The sequence below is a fragment of the Phalacrocorax carbo genome, chromosome 6 (assembly GCF_963921805.1).
Source record: "Phalacrocorax carbo chromosome 6, bPhaCar2.1, whole genome shotgun sequence".
NCBI classification, from domain to species: Eukaryota; Metazoa; Chordata; class Aves; order Suliformes; family Phalacrocoracidae; genus Phalacrocorax; species Phalacrocorax carbo.
This window is the reverse complement of record NC_087518.1, coordinates 48,728,890-48,750,541: the sequence shown is the minus strand read 5'-3', so window position 1 is coordinate 48,750,541 and position 21,652 is coordinate 48,728,890. Positions and strand designations below refer to the sequence as shown.

Sequence of the window (21,652 nt, the reverse complement as noted above, 5' to 3'; positions counted from 1 at the left end):
TGATCTGGCAGCTTGCCTTAATTTTGTTTTTTTAAGGCTCCAGCGAGTGCCAAATACACTTCCATGTTTGTGTTCCAGCAAATGAGCGAAAGGCAGAATACTGAGCGACGGGGACCCTGGAATGCACTGGACTATAAATTAGCAAAGAAAAAAAAAGCCTCCATTAGTGTTGGCACATCAGGCAGAGGATGACAAAATATCTGCAAATTCTTTTTTCTGTCCCTTTCTCCCAGCTATTTTTTTTCCAGTGTGCTGAGAACTGTAACAACTTTAGTCTCCTCTATTTTAACTATCAGCATCAACAGAGGTGACAAGGGAACATCTTTCTAAACAATTCTGTTACTTCTACCTCCCCACCAAAAAAGCACCCCACAGGGCATCCTCTCAATAGCAATTAGTCTGGGTCCCTTTAGACACAGATGAAGAAATTCTTTCGAGAGGCGTTTTAGACTGCTCAGGATTGAGAGTTCCGGCTCATATAAACAAATACTGTTACAAGAGGCAAAGCTGATCTGGATTTATGCAAGGAATGTATAGACTGAATAAGCAATTTGATAATTAATTGAGTTGACAGGCACTTTCTAATAGTACACAAATATGTGCAGACTGAATGGTTTCATATACATGCTGATCCAAAGACAGTATTAATTTTTAACCCATTTTGTACCTAATTACTGAGAGGAAGGAAACACAAGCATTTCTTTCCCCTTGGGTATTAATCTTGACCTCCCAAAGCTTGATTATTGGGAAATAAATCCTTCGCACTTACTACTATTGCAGACGACAAAATCACAGATGTCTTGTACAGGATGATTTATTTCTTAACGATCGTCTGAAGAATGAACTTTTGATTACTTTCTATGCATTGATCACTTCTTTTATGTCCCACAGCCTAAATGCAGCAGTCTTGCTCTCAACAAAGAAGAGAGGTTAGTTGCATGAGTTTGGGGAATTTCTGAAGAGACCCGCTTGCTAATATGGAGTTTCTTTTATTACTGGCTTCCAAGCAAGCCAAACTCTGCTCCTACAAGCCCAGCTGCAGAAACTAACAACACTTAGTAAGGTCTTGAGCAAAACACTGTCCCACCAGGCTGGAGATCATGATAATTCATTGTGCATGGAAGATACTGTGACATGCTGAACTGCACAGGGAGAAAGGAGTAGTATTGTAACCTCTCCCACACAGGAATGAGATACTCAGTGTTTTCTCAGTCTGGAGCAGGTTGAGAAATGAAGCCTTGATATGCTTCACAACTTCACCCCTCTTATGATCAGGAAACAGGCATCTAACACACTTTTTAATGGCCTCATACCCTAGACAATATAAAAATATTCTAAAGGTTGCTGTCACGGTAACCACCTATGGAAATAAGATTTGGTCAGTCTTTCCTTACCCATGCCTGCCCCCTCCTTCAGCAAGGAAATCAAAAGCCAGACCAAGCTGCTCACTTTCTAGGGCCTCTGTCCTCCGTAAGGGCATTGAGAGAATTGAAAGTGCTATATGGAAGCACATAATCTCCAGTCATATTCAAGCTGTAGGTAATCGCAAACCACCTATTAAATGACCTCCGTTCTCCAGCAAGAGGTAGATCAGCAGCCATATGGAGTTAGCCCATTATTCTGTCCAGCCAATAGCTAAAAGCAGGTGCCTAGGGAAGAAGATATTAAATAAATGCCCTATTAAAAACGTTGCAGATGGGGCACAATTCTGCCATCCTGTTGGGAACCCAGCAGCAGGTCAACTTGCTATGACTAATCAAACATCAAATGACACACTGCTGTGTGCTAACTGCCTCCTACCCCAACCCCAGCTGCAGCTGCCTTTGCAGAAAGGTGCAATGCCCTCTGCATGGATGTACACACCGAATAAAGTCTTTTAAAGCATGTGAGAATGAAAGCTGTCATCAAAATGTACTGAGCAATTATGGGTTGAAGGTTGAACTATTATTACTTCATGCCCTCCCATTCCCCTCCCCTGCAGGGTGGGAAGAAGGGGGGGAGGATTATTCATTTGTATTCAAGCACTTCATTAATGTTTATAAGAGAATCCAAACACGCAAGCAAAACAAGGACAAAGCACTCGCGCCAGACGTGTGATGCGATAAATGTCACTGGAGCAAATATTTAGATCTGTTTACAGAGAAGCCTATTAAGTCCTTTTTGAAAAGCTGTGCAGTGTTGTGGCTTGGTCTCTGCCTAGCAGCTCCAGCGTAAACAAATGGAAGATGGCTAAGTCTCTCTCTCTCTCATTTTGTTATGACATCTGGAAACCTAAGGAGGTTGGGAGAAGCCAACTGGCTGCCCTACTGTGATGTCTAGCAACAGGGTCTGCTTGTTGAATGATGGCAGGACATGCAAAGTGGAACTGCTGAGTTCTCCAGCCTGTGCCAAGATCAGTGGATTTTCAACACAATAATCCCTCAACAAAAGTTGTTGCAACACAAAAGCCTTTGGTTCACTGCTAATGATGCAATTCTATGCTCTTTGCCATTTTTAAAGATCATTTGTGTTTGAGAAAATCAGTTTCATTAAGGACTAAAATAGGGTGCAAAGATGGGTGGAGTTGCTCTATTCGCCAAGGAATGGAGATGCGTCTCATAATCCCTTGCCTGAAGGACTGTAGGTTCTGGAGTTTGCAGTCAGCCTAGACTTCTGTAGATGTCCCCTTCACATCACCATCTCATTGACTCTAGTCCCTCCACATACAAATATTTCTTTTTCTAAGAGTGTTAAATAAGTTGAAAGGGATAAGAGAAATTTATAGATGGATAAATCACAGTCTTAGCCCCAGATGCAATAACATATTTGGGATATTTCAGCTTTTGAAGTCATGCCTCAGTTTCCAAAACAATATGGCTTGCTTCCTTTCTGTTGCCGGTGCTCAAACCAGACAGATGCACAGGCCTCTGTACAGTGATCTCTAGCGGTGCTGGCTGCAGCAGGAAAGGGAAAGCCGGATCAAAACACTTTCTGTTTGAAACTCTCCTTCTGACTTAGTGAGTTTACTTCGGTTTTTTCATGGCATCAAGAATTCAACATGAAACCACAAGTAACTCCACTCAGTCTGCCCTTTCAGCCTATCTAAATCAGAAATAAATTAGAAGAATATTGACTTATTTTATTTTCTTCCTAATTCTCTCAATGAATTATTTGGCTACACAAAACTACTTTCTACATAAACCAGTGGAAAAGACACCTTGCCCAGTTTCAAAGACCACAGGGATACAGTTTTGGGTTCTAGGTTCAAGGACTGCATACTTCTTTTATTTGTTTTAATGGGAACCACACTGAGCTTTACCCCAGAGAACAGAAGAATGGGTGCCAAGTCTTCTGGGATTCTCCCATTGATATCTTCAAAGCTATCCTCTCAGATCTAAGTGATCTCAGCAAAACACACCCCTTCCTTCCCTGACTGATAGGGATGATGGATTACTAGATGTGACAGTTGCTGAGTTTGTTTTTCTCTTAAAAAATGTAAGAAGGCTCTGATACTTTGGTGTGTTGGAAGAACAGGGAAATGCATGTGACCACCCAATCAAACAGTAAGTAAATGTTCATTGTTCCTACTGTATAACAGGGTTCAATCTTTTCAGACTTCAACTTCCAAGAGGAAATTTTTTTCTGGCTGACTTTTCCCTTTTAATTAGTCTCCCCAATTAATTCTTGCAGAAAATGCGTGACAGCTTAGTGGCTTGGTCTCAAACCGCAGTCCCTTCCATGATGCTATGTTCAGCTATACTCCCTGCTCTTAGTGTTTTACTACCCGTAATATACCAGACTCGTTAGGAGTGCCAGGCCGCGAAACGCTGTCAGTAGCATGCCGAACATCCACAGGGAAGAGAGAGGAACCCCTTCCCCTATTTTTGTTTAGCTACCTCCTGCTCCTCCACTTTAGAGCTAACCATTGGAGTTATTTATGTTGCATGACCTTGAGATAAATGGCATTTGGCAGGCTGCCGGATAACTTTGTGTTTCAAATCAAACATTCTCAGTTTCTCCCACTAACAATGGGAATAATTCCTGAATGCCTTTTTGGGGGTATTTCTTCCCATCTCATTGCCTGCCATGGAGTTCTTTGGTAACTACGTCAGGGTTGGTGAACTTTAGCTTGACTTTCTTGTTGGATGCAAGTACCAAGTGGTGTGTGTGGTTTTCTCCTGTGGTTTGGTGTGTGTGTGTGTTTTCTCTTTGTCCCAGAGTGTCTGCACTGCTGGTATTAGAGCTACAATTGTTCTATATAAAGCAAAGATCCCTTGAATGATCTGCCAAAGGCTTTATCTCTGAACAATCTTTGTCTGTACTTGCTTTGCCGTTAACCAGTTTTGACTCTACTCTGCAATGGCTAGAGTTGCTTTGCCTTAACTGATATATATCAAAGGGAACTGCTAAAATTAACCGCTCATGAACTGTGTCCAGGATGTTAGATTAACTCATCTAGAATCCTTCAGTGAACAAACTGATTTATGATGTGTTATGACATTGTTACTCGATGTGTTGCACAACAACTCAATTTTAAAAAATGAAGAGCGCTCCATTAATGAGAGATAAATCTTTCCAGTGTAATTCAAATGAATCTGCAACAGCTTTAGAGAGCGCATGATAAGGGATCTTGAGTGGGGTTTGGTGATTGTGTTTTGCATTCCTAGCAATATCTTCCACTGGGATCTCTTTGTCAGTAATGACAAAATCCATCCAAAATATGCCAAAATATGACACCTTTTGGGAGATTACAACCCTTTGTACTTCCCAAGACACAAAAGGGTACTACTACAAGTGATTCTGAACAGCTAATACTTTCAGGTTTGAGAATGTACACCAAGCGTACCCAACTATGCTTTCTTTGAACTTCAGAGCCATAATTTGCTGAAGTCTTTACACGGTACGTCCCTTACAAACCTAGCCAGTCATAGCTAACACACAGCAAGTGCTCAAGGCAGTCAGTTTTTTTCCCAGAAAAAACACACCTTTATCCATTAAGATATAAATAGAGTATTTTTTTAAAGCAAGCACTATTCCATTACTGGAACATGAACCAGTGTAAATGCTGACCTTAAATTATTAAGTTTCTAGAGCGTGTTTCAGATGCATACATGTTAAAGGCTCGGGTCTCTCTGGATACCCAGCTTCAACAAAAATGCCTTTGAAAGTGAGCTTGAATTATATACTGTACAGTATGTCTCATTTCACAGCCAAGCCACTTGAGTTAATAAAGAAAATCCTCACTGGCCTCACACAATTAGCTGGGTAAAAAGCTAGTCAGTGCAAGTCTGCACACAGTGACAAGCCAATCCATAAAGTTGAATAGTGTTTCATACCTGCGAACGTCTGCCGCCTTGACCCTCTGAACTTCATCTTGCCACCAAAAGACCTGGATTATTTCAGGATGGTATAACCTGGTCTCACAGCCTGATGCTCACACCCTTAAACAAAGAAAATATCTCCCTGGTGTTCTGCAAATGGAAAGGAGAAATGCCGAAGGAACTGAACTTCAGTTTGCTTGCAGCTGCCTACCAAGAGAGCATCCCACCTTTTTGAAGGCCAGGCCATATTAGAACTGCTTTGGCCATAACTTGTATTAGAAACTTGAGTTGGATTCTATGTCTTAGTGAGTTATTTCCTTCAGCAAGCAAATACTGAGCTCTTTTGAGAATGTTCTTTCTAGATTTTTTCTGTATTCATCAGGAAAGAAAGTCATTATGAAAAAGAAGGGCTTTCTGTATAGTTAACTCTCATAAAAAGAATCATTTTGAGACCCTTTAGCATACTTGCACCTCTCTTGTTCCTGTGATATCCCAAAAATTAAGAATTACCTGAGCTTGAAAGCAAACTACAAGTTAGCGTCCCAGTTAGCTCCCAGTATGTCTGGACCAGCTCCTCACATGGTGTAAGGCTTAGGTCTTTTGCAATTAATCCTGCTTGAAGATTTTACCAGTGCTTTAGAACCAATGGGACACACTGGGACGTGTCCCATCACACTTCACTGCTGGAATAACATTAATCTTGATGATGATTTCTAAAATCGTAAATCAATCACATGCCAGAAATAAAGACCTTCAAAAAGTTGGGCATGTTTCTCAAATCACCCTTTTGCCCTCTCCCCCACTGCTGACTCTGCAGACTCCTATACTGTGAGCATTTTGTCTCACATTTAAATAAATATTCCCCATCACTATTATGCTGTCACCTGTAATAGGAAAAGCCTGCAAGAAATCAAAGCAAAGCAAAATTTGTGCGGTGGCAGAAAGTGTACAGAGAATAATCAGTCTTCATTGTGATTGTTAACAAAAGTGAGTGAGCCTAATGGAGACCTTGGATTTAATACAGTCTCTAAAATATTGAGGGGATACTTTAAAGACATAGAATCTCCTACTTTAAAGAAATATTTTCCCTGTGTTCCTCTTAAGTTGACTTTTATTAAAATGGAAAGAGGTTTGAAAATAACGTAAAGATTTGTTTCCTTTTTCTCATTCTTTGGCTCACGAAGAGAGCCTGATGAATATCGCTGTGCTCTATGAAGGCAGCTTCTTCTCTGTTTTATGTATTGGGGATTTCTGTTTCTCCCAATGGGTGCGCCAGTACAAGAGTTAGAGTAGAAGAAGCAAGTTGACGCAATCTGGGGAAAAAGTAAAGCATTTAGTGTTATTCCCTTAACTGTGTTGTTACAGCTAACGTGTTGGCTAGCTTTTCTCCATGCCCATCTCAATGAACTCTGTGATTTTGCAGGGATACCCAAGCATGAAGAACCTCTGGACTGGAATTCATTTGAAAGGTTTCGTAACTACCATGTTAACTGAGGCTCAGAAAAGAATAAATCAGAACACTTTTTCTTTCTTTACAATCCTTTCTCTATTTGCCAATAGGAGTTTCTGGGAATGGTTCAGTGTTATCCCTGGCTTCAAGGGACACTCTGGAATGCATACAGCATACAGGGTTTGATTCATACCAATGGGCTTTCACATCTAACACTGCTGCCCACTGGCATGGGCTGCAATCCGATTTTGAAGAAGTCAGTTTCATTAAACTCCCTTTTGACATCCGCAAGACTCTTCAACCCTAAGTGTTGTTGCAGTTCCTGGACAGAGGTGATCAGCAGTGCTCCACTAATACATCCAATTACAACATTTCAGGGATGATGATTTCTTCTGGCCTATTGGAGTCTACGTACGATGAGAAATGGGGTGTCTAGGCTTATGTTAAATGACCCTCAGAGTGAAAAATCTAGGGTCTTTGATCTCATTCAAACTAAAAATACTTTTGCTAATGAGCCTCCTCAAGTCATACAACATCCATCCCAAAATGCTGAGCACATGGTTTTAATTTACAGTTTTTAGCAACTTTCATTTATATTGTGCTAGAAGTCCTGAAATGACTTGCAGCAGAAGCTCTAAAAATTGGAAATCCAAATGGTAAGGACTGATGCTGGAATAACTAGTGATAAAAGCAGCAGTCATCTGTGCTAATTTTTGCTTGAGCTTCTGACACAGGTATTAACCACATCACTTCTAATTCTCTGTGCATTTAAATGACAGCCAGATCCAATAAACAATAACAATAACACAAGGCAGCTATACTGTTCTCTTGAACACCAGTAAAAGCAAATCCATGGAGATGAATGAGATGCCATAACTACTAGCTTTTGTGACGGATACAGCCAGTCACACATTTTAGTTACATATCTGTTCCCACTCTGCAGAGAGTACAGCCTTGTTCCAGTTCCAGTCCAAGAACTGAGATACTAAGTTCAAACACTGGTATCTGCAGTTTTAAGCTTTGCAGGCACCAGTTTAATTTCTGGTGTCTCAAGTAAGCTGGAAAATGTAATGCTTTATAGGTTACAGAAAGAGTATTAGGCTCGCAAATTTTTTCAGTGTTCAGAAAAATGTCTTACTGACTGCAACCTATAAATAGTCTGAGACATTCAGAAAGATATTGAAGTTTTGTGATCACCCACAATGCTTTCTGTGGATTTTAAGACTAGTAGCGTAAAGGATCTGAATTGCTTGTCAGCTTGAAAGAGGGATTTAGGAAAGTGTGTGGACATGAGGCAGGTATGTTTCCCTGCAAAATAGGGCTCTTCTAATGTCAACTCTTGAAAGTTAAAAAAATGAAGTTCCCAAAACACTGGTTGTTGCTGAAAATCTCCATTTTTGTGCTGTCCTAAAAACTGCTCTGAGGAAGTCATTTTAGAGTCCCTCATCCAAGCATGCAGGGAACCCCTTCAACAGGGCCAAAAGATGAAAGAAATCACACCAATTTCATGTGGCTCAAGCAGTAACTATGGGATTTCTCTGCCTTTACCTGTCTCATCAACTCCTAATGACAGTGAAGAGATTAATAAGGGTTTGCAGTGTAAAGCCTAGCACAGGGGAAACCTGTTATTTCACACTACATCCCTCTGAAGTTCCCAAATATGCTTTGCCAGGAGCCCTGCCACCGATCTCCGTCTCCGCAGGAGTGCAAGGTGAATGAGTGCCCTTGCTTAAGATCTTTTCTAGCCTTTTCAATACAGGAACCTCTGACTAGCCTGAATGATGTGGGCTGGCTTTATAACATGGATTGCTACTCACTAGGGAGCTGAGGGGAGGCTGTTAAAGACTTTCTGAGGACTGTAAGTTGCACTATACTTGAAGTTGAGGTTTTTAAGGTCAATGGTACATTCTGTTTACAAGCAAAGCACTCTGGGCCCAGGGCAGGATCCTGACTGCCCCTTACAACAGCATCAGAAACTGACAACAGACAACAAACAGAGAGGAAATCATCACTGTGGAAATATAATTTACTGAAAAGGTGGGTATTTTGCACTTACTGGGTGAGCAGCTCAGAGGTGGCAAACTGTTCCAGGGGAGATACCACAAGGATTTGAAAGCAGCGTTAGTGCCTAAGTACAGCGATGGGTTTGGGTCATCTGTCTCTTTTCTGATCCCCTTCTTCAGAGCAGAGCTCAGGGAGTGAATCTCCTCCAGGGAGCAAAGCACATGCCCGAGCGCTCCCCACTCCTCTCACAGAGCAGCGGTCCCAGGGCTCCCTTTCACCAGGACCAGGCACTGCCACAGTCAAAGAGACCATGCTCTGACCTCAACTCGCCTCTTGCCACGTACACAGAAAAAAATGGCACAATTCTGCAATTTGTCATCTATACATTGGTAACGTTCAGCTGCCTCAAACACGGTAGGGACTTCCCTGAATGCCAGGCTTGTTCGCTGCTGTTTTCTGGGAGTTTGTTCCTGTTAAAGCCCACCTTACAAAGACGTAATTCCTGCCTAAAATGATCACAAGCAGCACCCATAATTTTGCAAACAAATCAACCGGCAGAGTCCTCTTCAGATCTGCTCATGGGAGGCAGGTACACCTGTCCTGGGCTTGGATCTTACCAAGGGACGTGTGAAGGATCAGAGGGAAAGGAAGGGCTTATATCCAACCTGTTCTACAAATACTTCTTGCAGTTATATACACAATAAATACAATAGATGAATTGCCAGCTCCCCCTCAAGACATCATTAACTGACTGGCTTTTTTCTTAATAGGCAGCAAATGCCAGGGTGGGCCTTTCAAGGGGGCGGTGGTGAAGAAGCACACAGTAACTGGCTGTAAAGAGCAATGTGTACAGTTAGTTACAGCTATAAAACGTCAGCTGCTGATCTTTTCAGGTGTTACTGTGACTACCATAGTTTTAATACCTGCATAGTTTCACCCTCCACAGTACCCCTGGTAAAGATGTAAAGCAGCTCCACTAGTACTCAAAGGGAGTTACATGGAAGGATTTCTATTTCTGCTCTATGAATTTCTACCCCAAGGTTAATTTTTCTGGGGGAATTTTTTACCCTGGGGTGCAGGGGAGTGAAGGGGGTGATAGTTAAATAAAGCCAGCAAGCTGAAAACTATGTGCACTATGTATAACCAAACTGTTTAACAACATTTCTTTCAACAATATTCAGCAATCAAAAGAGATGATACTAAGCTATTTTTGATGACTTTTCATGAAGCCTGAAATTTTTTGGAAGCAAAAAGGCATGTTTTCTATTAGGCAAAACCCACTTTTCTTTAAAAAAATAAGATTAAAAATTTTTTTAAAAAAACCAATAATACTCCCTCAAATAAACTACACAGACTGTCAAAAGTCAACTAGCTCTGAAACCGAGCCCTTTAATCTGTTTCAGAAAACTTTGAGCCTGAATCTTTCATTAGTATAAATGGGCAAATTTCCCTTGAAGTCAGTTACACTAGTCCCTATTGGCTCCGAGAATCCCAGCTTTGTGATCACATAAATGTTTAATTTTTCAAGGGGATAGTGGAGATGGCATAGCAAGTCCAGGCCGTGGCCTTGTCTATATATTACTATGTCATGCTGTTTTGCCACTGAATGTCCAGCTTCAAGACTGCAGATCTGTCAGTGACCCAATGTGATGGACCACCCATCGGCCTTTTATTAAACAGCACTTGTTCCCTCTCTAATCCTATCACTAGAGTAATCAAAGCTGCCATGTCCCACGGTTTGATGGAACAGCAGGACCTGGGAAATGAAGACTGATTTTGTTAACAAAGTCATTCCTGGCCCTTGAATGCTGTCTCATTGGTAGAAAGCTGGGAGACGAGGTTTATTTGTGCAGAGAATGAGGCGGCAGAGAAATGAAAGGGGAAGAATGGTGAAGTGTGAAGTTTAATCTGGCACGGTCTGAGGTTTCTTTCTTTGAGGCCGTCTCTGATCCAATCAACACCAGTTTGATATTTAACATCTCCCCCTGCAGTTGGAAATGATGCAGGCTGGAGAAGACTCGTGTCAGGGCTTCACAAGCCCCAACCAGCTTAGGGAGAGAAAAGGGGGTGCTGGCAGCTCCCCTCCGATCTGATGCCTTCCCCCACTGACAGGTCAGGATGGAGTCTGGCCCTGACATGAAATTCCCCTCACGAACCTTGGGATTAAGGGCATCTGGCGTGGGCTGAATGCAGATTCTCCCTGAAGAGAGCAAGCTTGGAATGGGATGGGAGAGGGATGGTACTTCTAACTTGGGGAAAGGGATATCAACACTGTCTCCGTCTGGGGATCCTGCTGAGAGACGGGATCAAACACTAGTGAGAGCTACCATCCACTTCCACAGGGCAGAGCTGTTTGGGTAGAGGAGTAAGACCTTCCCCTTGCTGACCGCACAGGCTTTTAGTAGGGGTGCCATGCTGCCCGAGGCCACTCACCCCTGGGGCGGAGCAGGGGTCCCACCACAGCCCTGGGTGATCAGGGCAGACACAGACAATCCTGAGCAGCTGTAGGAGCCACAGTCACTGTCCTCCTTACTCCACCGACAGTATATGTCAGCCTGGGGAGAGCTTTTTACCACAGACCCACGTGAGGGTCACAAAGAGGATGGGAAAGCTTAACCCTCTCCCAAGCTGGCCCTCACAGCATGCATAGACAAGTCATGATGGCCTGCCATGACCCCCACTGCAGTGCCTCTGCCAGCATCCCACCAAGAGAAGGCCCTGAACACCATCAGTCCCTCACCAGGTCTTCTCAGTCCTGGCCCACTTGATTTTGCATTGTCTCCCCACTCTGTAAATAAATATCTATGCTGTCAGACAGAAACATTGTCTGCTTCCTCTTCTTTGTGTGTCTCAGATCTTTCTGACCCACCTTCAGTGAAAACCCTGACACTTTGTATGCCAAGGAGCAGTGAAATTTCAATCTGATCCAAACCTGACCTGAATTCCCCTGTTGCCATGCTCCCAACTTGGCCTTCTGCTGCGATTCAGACCCCTTGCCACCAGCTATACAATACCCCAGGCCCAGACTTTGTGTGACCAGCAGCTGCCGGCGTCCCACGGGGAGCAAGGATGCTCCTTCCATGCACCGTGCAGGAAAGCAGCCGGTCAGCGGGAAAGGAGGGCGATCGGAGCGGTGCCAGTTTGGGAGAGCGGCACAAAACAATGAGCAGAGATTTCTGGGGGAGCAGAGCATCAAACTACCAAGTTTCTGGGTTTACAACAGACAAAAATGCTCCATGCTCTACCTGCAAGAGCTGGCTCTCCAGGAAGCAGCCAATTATATGAGCCACCTTAATCTTTTCATCCGGCTAAAACAATCAACATTTCAAAGCGACGCACAGAACGTTTCAAAGATCATTCCTGGTCAAAAATGCAAGTGTGTCCGCTTTCTTTTGGAGCAGATCAAAACCAAGCACCACACCGGGACCACTCCTAGGTTTCCTCCTCCTCACGGTATCAGATTAACAGATTTGGTGCACGTAGTCAGATTAAATATTTGCAGTAGCACAAAGCTGCCTTTGAGGGGAAGAAGTAAAAAAAAAGCTTTTTTCTTTTTTCTTTTGCTAAGGGCAAAAATACTGGACTTTGGGGACGGGGGAAACAAATGCATTGATATGATTCAGCAAGGCACAGTTTTAAAACCTGAATTCTGAATGCAGAAAGTACGTGCAGTATTCCTGTAACAGTAATGCTGAAAACAGGTAAAAACTGCTGATGCCCTTAGCAGATTTGGAACTGTAATTTATCACAGATGTTCTCATCAAACTGTGCAAACACCCTACAAGACAAAAGCTGCTCAATTTCTGATTTCCATTTTAGTGAGTTTTAATTACGTGTTGCTTACGGAAGGCTCCAAGACCTGGAATTGGGAGGCGACACCTAGCAATAGTAATCCACTCCGCTAAATTAGCACAGTAATACACCAAGCAGTAGGACTGCCAGACAGTGTGATAACATTACAAATTACTATTGTTAAACAACTAGCCAGGTGTCAGGATGCATGACATCTAGAGGAAGCAAGAAAATAAATATCTGGTTTGTTTTGTTTAATTTTGTCTCTTGTTGTGGTGGTGGCCTTGCTCCCCGGAAAAGCTTCAATCTGGGAAAAATCCTCCTGCATGCTGATCTATTTTAGCAGAAATGTCAATTCTCTGTAATAATTAAAACATGTGTTTTTTTAACAAGCACAAACAAATGATTGTCCTTTACTTGCCAATAGCAGTAATACCTTTGCTGTTCTTTTTTAGATTAGTATTGTAGCAAAATGAAGGGGAAATTTTTGTTTCTATTTAAAATTTAGAGAACTAGAGAAAAACAGAATTATGGTAAGAGCAGCAGCAAGGGTTGTACTCTGTCCCTTTTCCTCTCTCTGTGGCGCTCGCACTCTCTCTCTCTCTAAAAAGCAAAAAAAGGTAATATGATTCACGTTTAAAGGGCTTCCAAGTGGTACATTTTTAACCAAGTGCTTTCACGTGCTTGATTCTAACTGCCATTTTTGACCCAATACAGCCAGATGCTATTGGATGTCTGGAATAGTTAATTATTTTTACCTCACCTTAAAGAAAGGGTTCAACAGAGACGATAGGCACTTAAACCTTTCAAACAGAACAGAGCAAAACGAATTCCTTGTTTTGCGTGTGTGTTAATGAATAGAAAGGTCCTGAGGGACTTTCTTTTAATTAATTTGTTAATAAACAAGAAAATCTCTCCAAGAGCAAATGCAACCGCTCTTCTCCTAGGAAGACTTTATGCAGAGTTGGACTGCTAGTTGAAATATCAGATGAAACAAATGTTAGTGAATGCCAGACTTTTTCCCCTTAAAAACGTTCCCACTAGACTTCAGGGGAGAAGAGGGTGAAGGCACTCTAAGGACATTCTAATCACACCAAAGATCAGTCCTTTAATCCTTATTCCCACATCACCAAGAATTTTTTTGCTCAAACCAGGACAGTAAGATAAAGCTGGAAAGAGCTGATCCAAAACTAACGACGAAAAGCAGGTTAAAAACGAAATATCATAGCAGTAATTGACACCACTTTAAATTTCCCCTGGATTATTTGTTTTCTTCCACACACATTCATTTCCTGAATTTCTAGTAAATCTGTCTTCATATAAACAGTTTCACAAAGCCAAGTCAATAGCTGTGACTGTGTTCCTGATTAATCCACTGAAATGAAATAGATCGCATGTCTTAGTATTCTGTTGTTTAAAGCTAAATCCACTGAAAGAATTCTGGAGTCCAGTTACACCAATAACTTTTGTTTCTTAATCTACATCCTCTTCTTTTTGCTGAACTTCACCTGTTCTAAAACGAAAAAAATCCAAGCAGATTGCACGCTTAATTTCCCCCAGTACATGAGGGCAACATGAGCCAGTTTGTTTTGACCTGGAATGACTAAAAAGGCGACTGACAGTTTGCACATACTTAAATCTATTTGAACAATGTTGAAATTTCATTTTTCATTGTTCATGCTTCATCTTCTTCCAGACAAGTACCACAGAGTCGCTTTATTTAAAAACAAACTTTTTTTAAAAAAAATCACTTTTTACCCAGCTCCAGGACAGGACAGGAGGCACAGAAGTTTCCCTCACAGGTGGCAAGCCAGCGGACACACATATTCACACCCTGGACATCTGACTCTCATATAAATAATACACACAATAAACTCGCTGCGCACGTCGCAGGATTTTTGCGGGCAGCACGGATCGGCGCGATGGGGAGCAGGCAGCCTGACGCAAAGGCTGCCGAGGCCTGTGAGTGACACACCCTGCTGCAACAGGCTTCGGGTTTGCCTCCATAAACTGACCAAAACGCAAGGACAGCATCCCCTACCTCTGGGATAAGCCACGAGGCCCAGGAGCCTCCTTACCTGGGAGAAGTTGAGCCCGTTCAGCGGGTGACACTGCTCCTCCACCCTCTCGACCGCACCCGTCGTCTTCTTCATCCTCTCGGCCTCCTGGGCGAGGTAGAGATCGAGCACCGGCACCCCTCTGGAGCGGATGTCTGTCTCCGTCAAGGAGTTCACCATGAGCATCACCCAGACGGGCCTCTTGCGCTCCCAGTTGCCGGCGATGGCATTGAAGAGGTAGTCGGCATAGAGCCCTTTGCCCCGCTGGTCCGGGGTCATCCAGTGGGGCAGCATCAGCTTGATGTAGTCCAGGTGGCGTTTGAGGCGGCGGTACAGCTCCCGTGGCAGCACGTCCTGCAGGTTCTCCCCGTGGGGCAGCATCTGGCAGCTGGCCAGCCCCGAGATGGTGTAGGGGTCGGTGAGGTCCAGCTCGAAGTAGACGCTGGAGCTGGCGTGGAAGGCGGCCTTGGAGTTGTCGGGGATGAAGTCCCACACCCGCGTGTAGGGCACGTGGATGGTGCCGAAGAGATAGGCAGGGGGCTCGCGGCGGATGGTCCAGAGGAAGGAGTTGAGCTCTCCTTGCTGCGGGGAGGACAGCGGGGGCCGGTCAGGGGCGAGGAGCAGAGGGCCAGCAGGCAGCCCAAGGCAGGGGGGGGGGAACAGCGCCCTTGGGGGTCCCTGCCCTCCAGCCCCCTGCACAAGCCCTTGCCGTGCTTGGAGCAAGCAAAGCCCACGGGCACGAAGAGGCCCGCGTAGGGCTGCGCCCCGCGCTGACCCCCGCTCTCGCCCACGGGCGCCCACCCAGCCGCCGCATCCCCCCGCACGCGCAGCCGGCGGAGGGGCCCCCCCCCGGCGCGGTCGTGCGCGCCCGCCGGCACACGGCGCCCCTCGCGGGGGGACACGCGGGGCAGCGCCACACCTGCGGGGCCACGCGCGTCCGCGCACACGCGCGGAGGGGGGGGTGTCCCTTCCCCCGCGCCCCCGCTCCGCGCCCCCTCCCCCGCACCCGGCGGCTCCCCCGCGGCCGGCCGCGCATCCCCGAGCGGCCGCGCCCCCAGCCCGGCCCGGCCCGGCCCAGCCCGGCCCGGCTCACCGAGCGGGGCAGGTCGCACTGCCCCGTGTCCATCTGCTCCCGCCGGGCCGCGGCGTCGGGCAGGAACCCCCCGAAGACGAAGCAGATCAGCGTCAGGTTGAGTTGCATCCCGCTTCCTCTCGCTCTCCTCTCTCTCCTTCCCAGATGAGCCTTTTTGGATTTCTAGGATCTTTTTTTTTTTTCCCTCCCCCTCCTCCTGCTCTTCCCCCTTTTTTTTTTTTTTTTGGCCTTTTTTTTTTTTATTCAAACAAACTTTGCCAGTCCCATCTGCATCTGACAAGTGCAGGGGGAAGGACTGGCCGCCCCCTCCCTCCCATGCTCTCCCCCCTCCCGCCCTTTCCCACCCCCACCCCTTCTGGCTCCGGGCTTGTCAGAGGCGCTGGATGCTTTGGGGAGGACGGTTCTCATCGCCAGCCTCCGCCATGCTTTGATTTTGCAGACCGGAGAAGCTCCCTTCCCGCCCCGCCGGTTCGGGAGGAGGTCGGGGCGGCGGCGGGGAAAGGCGGGCGGGGGGGAATAGCCAGAAAATAAAAAAGTAAAAAGATGATAATTTTTTCTTTTTAAATTCGGCGGCCAAGAGGGGCTCCCGCGGCGCCCCGGGAAGGGCGGGCGCTGCTCCGCGGGGCGGCGGCGCACACCGCACCGGGGAGGCCAAACTCGGGCTCCGGCGGAAAGTTTCGCGCAGCCGCCCCGGCCCGCCCGCGCCTCCCGCCGCCGCCGCCGCCGCCGCCGCCGCCGCCGAGGCCCGCCGCGCCATGGCCCGCCGCCAGGGGGCGATGGCGGCCCGGCGCAGCCGCGTGGCGGCGGCTGGAGGGTGGCGGCGTCCCCGCCTCGCCCGCCGCCCCTCCGCCGCGGCGGCACCTGCGTGGCGCTGCCGTCGCTTTAAAAGCAGAAAATGGAAAAGTTTCGGCATTCCCGCACTCAAAAAAAAATGACAAAATCACACAGACAGGGCTTGTCTCGGGAAGGAACCGCCGCCTGAGGAGACGCCCTGAGGCGCCCCCCCCAGCCCTCCGCCGGCTGCTCCCCCGCTCGGCTGCCAGGCGTGAGGCGACATGTCCTCGCAGGCGCCGCTGTCCCCTGGCTCCTCCGAACCCAGGGGCAGTGAGGCCTCGCTGAGCGCCAGGGTGGAGGGCAGGTCAAGGACATGGGCCCTCATGGCACTGGCAGCACCATACCCTTGCGCCTCAGCTGTCCTTACCAGGACGCCTGCCCCAGGGGGTCCCCTGCCTCCTTAGCCTCACAGGAGGATGGAAGGAGACTTCTCTGCATTTTCACAACTGCTCACACCATCAGATATCTAGCTTCCACTTGGACCGAAAAGCCTCAGGAGAAAGCACCTTCTTCCAACAAGACCTGAGCTGTTTCTTGGTGACAGGAGCACATCCGGGACCCCTGAGGGTCTGGAGCTTTCTGTGGAGGATGTTGAAGCAGGCGCTCGAGTCCGGCAGCTGCAACTCAAGCACCTCCCGAGCATCCACCTCTGTTAAAGCCGCCTGGTTTCAGAGAGGAGGACAGGCTGACAATGGCTGTTGCCACTGCCTGCAGGAGGTCCTGCCTCTGGATCTGTTCGGGGCAGGGGTGGGCGTTGGGGTGCCAGATGTAGCCCCTTCTCCCTGCGGGACACCGCGCAGCCCCGCTGTGTGCGTGGGCCTGGGCGTCTCCACCACCCGACCTGCTGCATGCAGCGTATGCAGCAGAGTGGATCGGGATCCCAGCTTTTCCACCACCTTCATGACTGCGAACCCTTTCCAAAATTGGGAGGTTCCTCACTGTATTGAGAAGAACCAAAGCTATCAAAGTTTGCTTGATGAAATACATTAATTACCAGTATGAGGCGGGGTCCTTCCTCTAGCAAGACTCAGAGCGGAGCCAGCAGGGGTTTTGCCAAGGACGGTGCAGACTCAGGCCTAGCTGGCAATAAACGTGGTTTCCCGACTGCCCTGTGAAGGCTGAGAGGGACACCACTTGCTGTAGTTACTGATGAACAAATACAGCTATGCAGGCTGGCTGAAGGGGCTTTTGAACCACCGTGTGCGTGTCCCGTGGACTCTGTTCCTGGCCTCCAGAGGCAGGAGAGCATTCTCCTAACCCCGGTGTTGGGACAAGCAGCTCCTTTCTAAGTGAGAACTTTCATCTTCTTCTCTCTCCTCTCCTTCCAGATCTTCCACCCAGGTAAAAATCACCAAAGGAGCAGGGGATTGGTTTTCTTCATGGTGTTTTTAGTTCCTACAAAGAAATACTTAATTCTCTGGTTCTGCCCTAAGGGATAAGGTTCAGATAAGGGAAAGACTTAGGACAGAAAGAGGCAGAAGGTTTTTTAACCCACAAGGCCTGCCATCACTGCGGCACAGAACGGTCCAATGAGACAACCGAGTCATGGCCACACTGGGTGCCAGTGGCCCTGAGTCACCCGTGGCTCTGTGCTGCTGGGATGTGGTGTGGCAGCAGGTGGGTGTGCGCGGCTTTGCAGGCAGCGAGCTCTCACGTGCCCTCCCCGCCCCATCTGCCCTTGGGGGACGTGACACCAGGGCCTCTCAGCTTGCCGCCCTGCCATTGCTGGTGTGACAGCACAACCCCTTGAGGACGGGGAGGGCACGTGCCCATGCCATCTCTCTCGAGGAGCCCCACCTTTCTCCCAAACGTGCCTCAGCACGGTCACTGTAGGTGGCTGAGCCCCCACCTGAAATGAAGTCTGGAGCAGGAAGGGTTGTGCAGCCCATGTCCCAGCAGATGTGATACCACAGGGGGTAATTCCAGTCACAACACTACCCTGGTTTTTTTCCCTAAGCTGCCACAAATCTGTTAAAAGCTGCAGGCTTGATGCTGTTGTGACATGGTAGCATGGGGCACTACCGCATTTGTCCACAGCTGGACCAGACTGCGTCCTTGTGTTCAGCAAGCGCCGCTTCCAAAGTGACACGCCTGTGCTTGCCTGACTGAGTGGCTTTGACTTGGTCCACCGTCTTTCCACCTTCTCCCCAAATCTCTTCCAAAGTAGTGAAAGGACAGAAGGGCCTCTTCAGAAGACTCCAGTGGCATGGCCCAACATCTCACATGCTGGAGAAGATGCCTGGGAGGTCTATAAGGTGATGTGAGGCCCTATTCAGTCATGGGTGCCATGTTGTGAGGTAGGGTGATTACCCTCATCAATGGCATACATATCAAAGCACCCAGGGCAAGAATAAACAAACATCTTTGGCACTGTGCTCAGCTTCCGTTAGCCAAAAGGCAGGTGTGTGTGTGTGGGTATAGCAAGCTTTCCAGCCGATTCCCTGAACTCAGCCCTGATGTTGCAAGAACTGCCTAGCTGTGAAAACACAGCCTCGCCTTGATTTATGCCGCTTGTGGGTAAGATGACTAAGAAGAAGAAGAAAAAAAAAGCAGAACCGGAACAGAATCCCAGTGGGAGCGTGATGCGGGTGTGTACCGATTTGGTGGGACAGTCAGGTTGGGGAAACTGCAGCCAGAGCTCCAGGCAGTGGGAAGAGGAGACCACAAACCACATGACATGTATCACGATGTTCCACCTAAGACACAAAAGCATGCCACAAGCTTTTATGAAGACAACTGTTTGGTAACAGCAAGGGAAATTAATTCTTTTGTGTAATTGTAACATTTTTTTCTCCTTCAGATGAGTTCCATATGTCCTTGAGATTTTTTTCCTTTAAACACAGCAGTTTAGAACGAATCTTAAGTAACGTTTAGCCTGCTTGTAAAGTAAATATTTACAAAAACATTAAATAATGGTTCTGATCTTTGGCAAATGTATATTGCTCCCTACCTGCTACTGTTTTATGCCTATCTGGAGTAATAGAGGCGCTTTGTAATAAACCCTAAGGCTGTAAAAGCAGTGTAACAGTGTGATTAGCAGTAATCAGATGGGAAATACTGACTATTAAAAACTGTGAAGAGATAAGAGGGGTAAACTGCAAAGGGAAGGTTACGTTATTTTGTTTTAACAAATTTCAAGAAACCTAATGGGGAAATAGGCTTTTAAGCTTACAAAAGCTGTATTGTTTTTTGGAAGCATAATAGTGTTAGCTGATATCTATGTCATGTATCATCTTCAAAGAGCTTTACTAAATAAATATTAATCATTTCACCAACCACTTAAAGGCAACCACTTCAGGGGTGCAGTGAGGCAACAACTTAGCAAGTAAGTTGTACTAAGACAGGAAGTGAAGACAGCCAGATTCAATAAGGAGTCCATGTCGGTACAAAAAATATTTGTGGAGGCTTTAACAATACCTTTAATCAGGCAAAACAAAACCCCATGGAATACAGGGCAGATTTCTTTCTTAATGAGAAGCTGGCATTGGAACTTGTAATTACAGTGCGTTTCCAGCAGGTAAAGATTATTAGATCTGAGGGGAAACAGGTTGTGAGGGATCAGTATTTGCATGCAGGGAAGCGTAACACTTTTTTATCAGAATATACTCCTTACAAGGCTCGCTACCCTTTTGTCCCTTCCTCTCCTCTCGCCTTCCTCCCAGGAAAAATAGCATATTGTTGGCCTGTGCCGTATCAGTATCTCTCTGTCTCTGCCATGGTGTACTTTCTTTTGAAGAATTTCAAAGCACCCAGTGGCTTTCACTCTCTGCATTTCTTACGCCTTTCCCGTAGTGAGGAACTCGGGATGACCCACTGACGCTCCCAAAAGCTGTCCTACGTCAAAACTGGAAGAGTCAGAACTCAGCTTTTCCTTTTTTCATGAACAAATCCAAAGGTGTCTTCTGCTCCTGCCAGAGATTCAATCTTTTTGTATGCTACAAATCATAGAATAATTTAGGTTGGAAGGGACTTCATGAGGTCTGTGGTCCAACCGCCCTCACTCTGAGCAGGATTAATGTCAATGTTAGGTCAGGTTGCTCAGGGCCAATTAAGGATCCTAATTAGATTTCTCTGCTCTCTTATGCACAGGTGGCATTATATGTAGCTGTACTGGACTCAAAAAGTAGTAAGCCTAAAGCAGTTGCACCGCTGGCTATCATGCCGTGACTTGTTATCTGCTATGACACCTGTGCTGTGATGTGTCTAGCAAAAACAGATTTTCCTGCAGAAGAATGATTTTGATGTTAGCGGTTGTATTCACATACAACATCATTGTTTAGTCGTGCAATTCATTATTTGAAACATGCAGTTGTCAGAGGAACAAGCCTCTACTACTTAAGGCTGTCACACTGAAATGTTGAATTATCACAAGTGTTTTAACATTTTACATCTTTTTTTCCTGTGTATTGCAACCAATACAGTGTAGTCACTGCAGTCAGTCTTGTATTTCCTTTCCTGTTTGTCCTCCTGTGTGCAATTCAGTGTCTTTCATCTCAGCATTCCAGAAATAACCAATCTAGTTCTGGAAGAAAATCCCCTCTCAATCCTAACATCCTCCCTTCTAAGGACTAGGTATGAATTTTGCAGACCAACAGTATTAATAGCTTGTATTACATTTTGCAAAGTCTCGCCTTGTGCTGTGGCCTCTGCAATGACAGACCACATCCTGCCTGAGACTAGGCGTGTAAATATGCTGAAGAAAACCTTTCCTAGTGTCAGACTCCGGTATGCATTCTCCCTCTGTATAAAGTTTAGTCTGCGTTTGTGTATGTATATAATATTACATATGCATACACCTAGGAAGGTGTATGTATCTATGTGTGTGTGTTTATATATACTGGTGTGTTTATATATACATATATGTACATATATATATATGCATGCAGGCACACACACAAAATTATAGGATAGGTGAATGCAATTAACGCTCCATTATATGCTTTTCAGCTCTTTTTCCCATCCTGTGAAAGATATTATGGATTTGAGCCCATGGAGGCAGAAGCCTGTCCTTCTCTGCTGTCCTTCTACTGCAGGTAGGGTGGATCCTGTAATTTTGAGGTCTTCTGTCTGCAACTTAATCAAAACATTACTGTTACATTCCTAAAATTAAATCAGAGAGGTG

The 21,652-nt window shown here is 46.1% G+C and overlaps 1 protein-coding gene across 1 annotated transcript in view; it reads right to left on the bottom strand.

Moving 5' to 3' along the window:
• Positions 1-16,004, bottom strand: part of TRABD2B (TraB domain containing 2B) — a 296,942-nt gene extending 280,938 nt beyond the window's left edge. The window contains exons 1-2 of the mRNA XM_064455138.1: positions 15,697-16,004; positions 14,625-15,185 (exon numbers count right to left, since the gene is read on the bottom strand). Of these exons, the coding sequence (XP_064311208.1) occupies positions 14,625-15,185; positions 15,697-15,804 (669 nt within the window). The 5' untranslated portion in view covers positions 15,805-16,004. The remainder of the gene's footprint in view (positions 1-14,624; positions 15,186-15,696) is intronic.
• Positions 16,005-21,652: the final 5,648 nt, after the last annotated feature.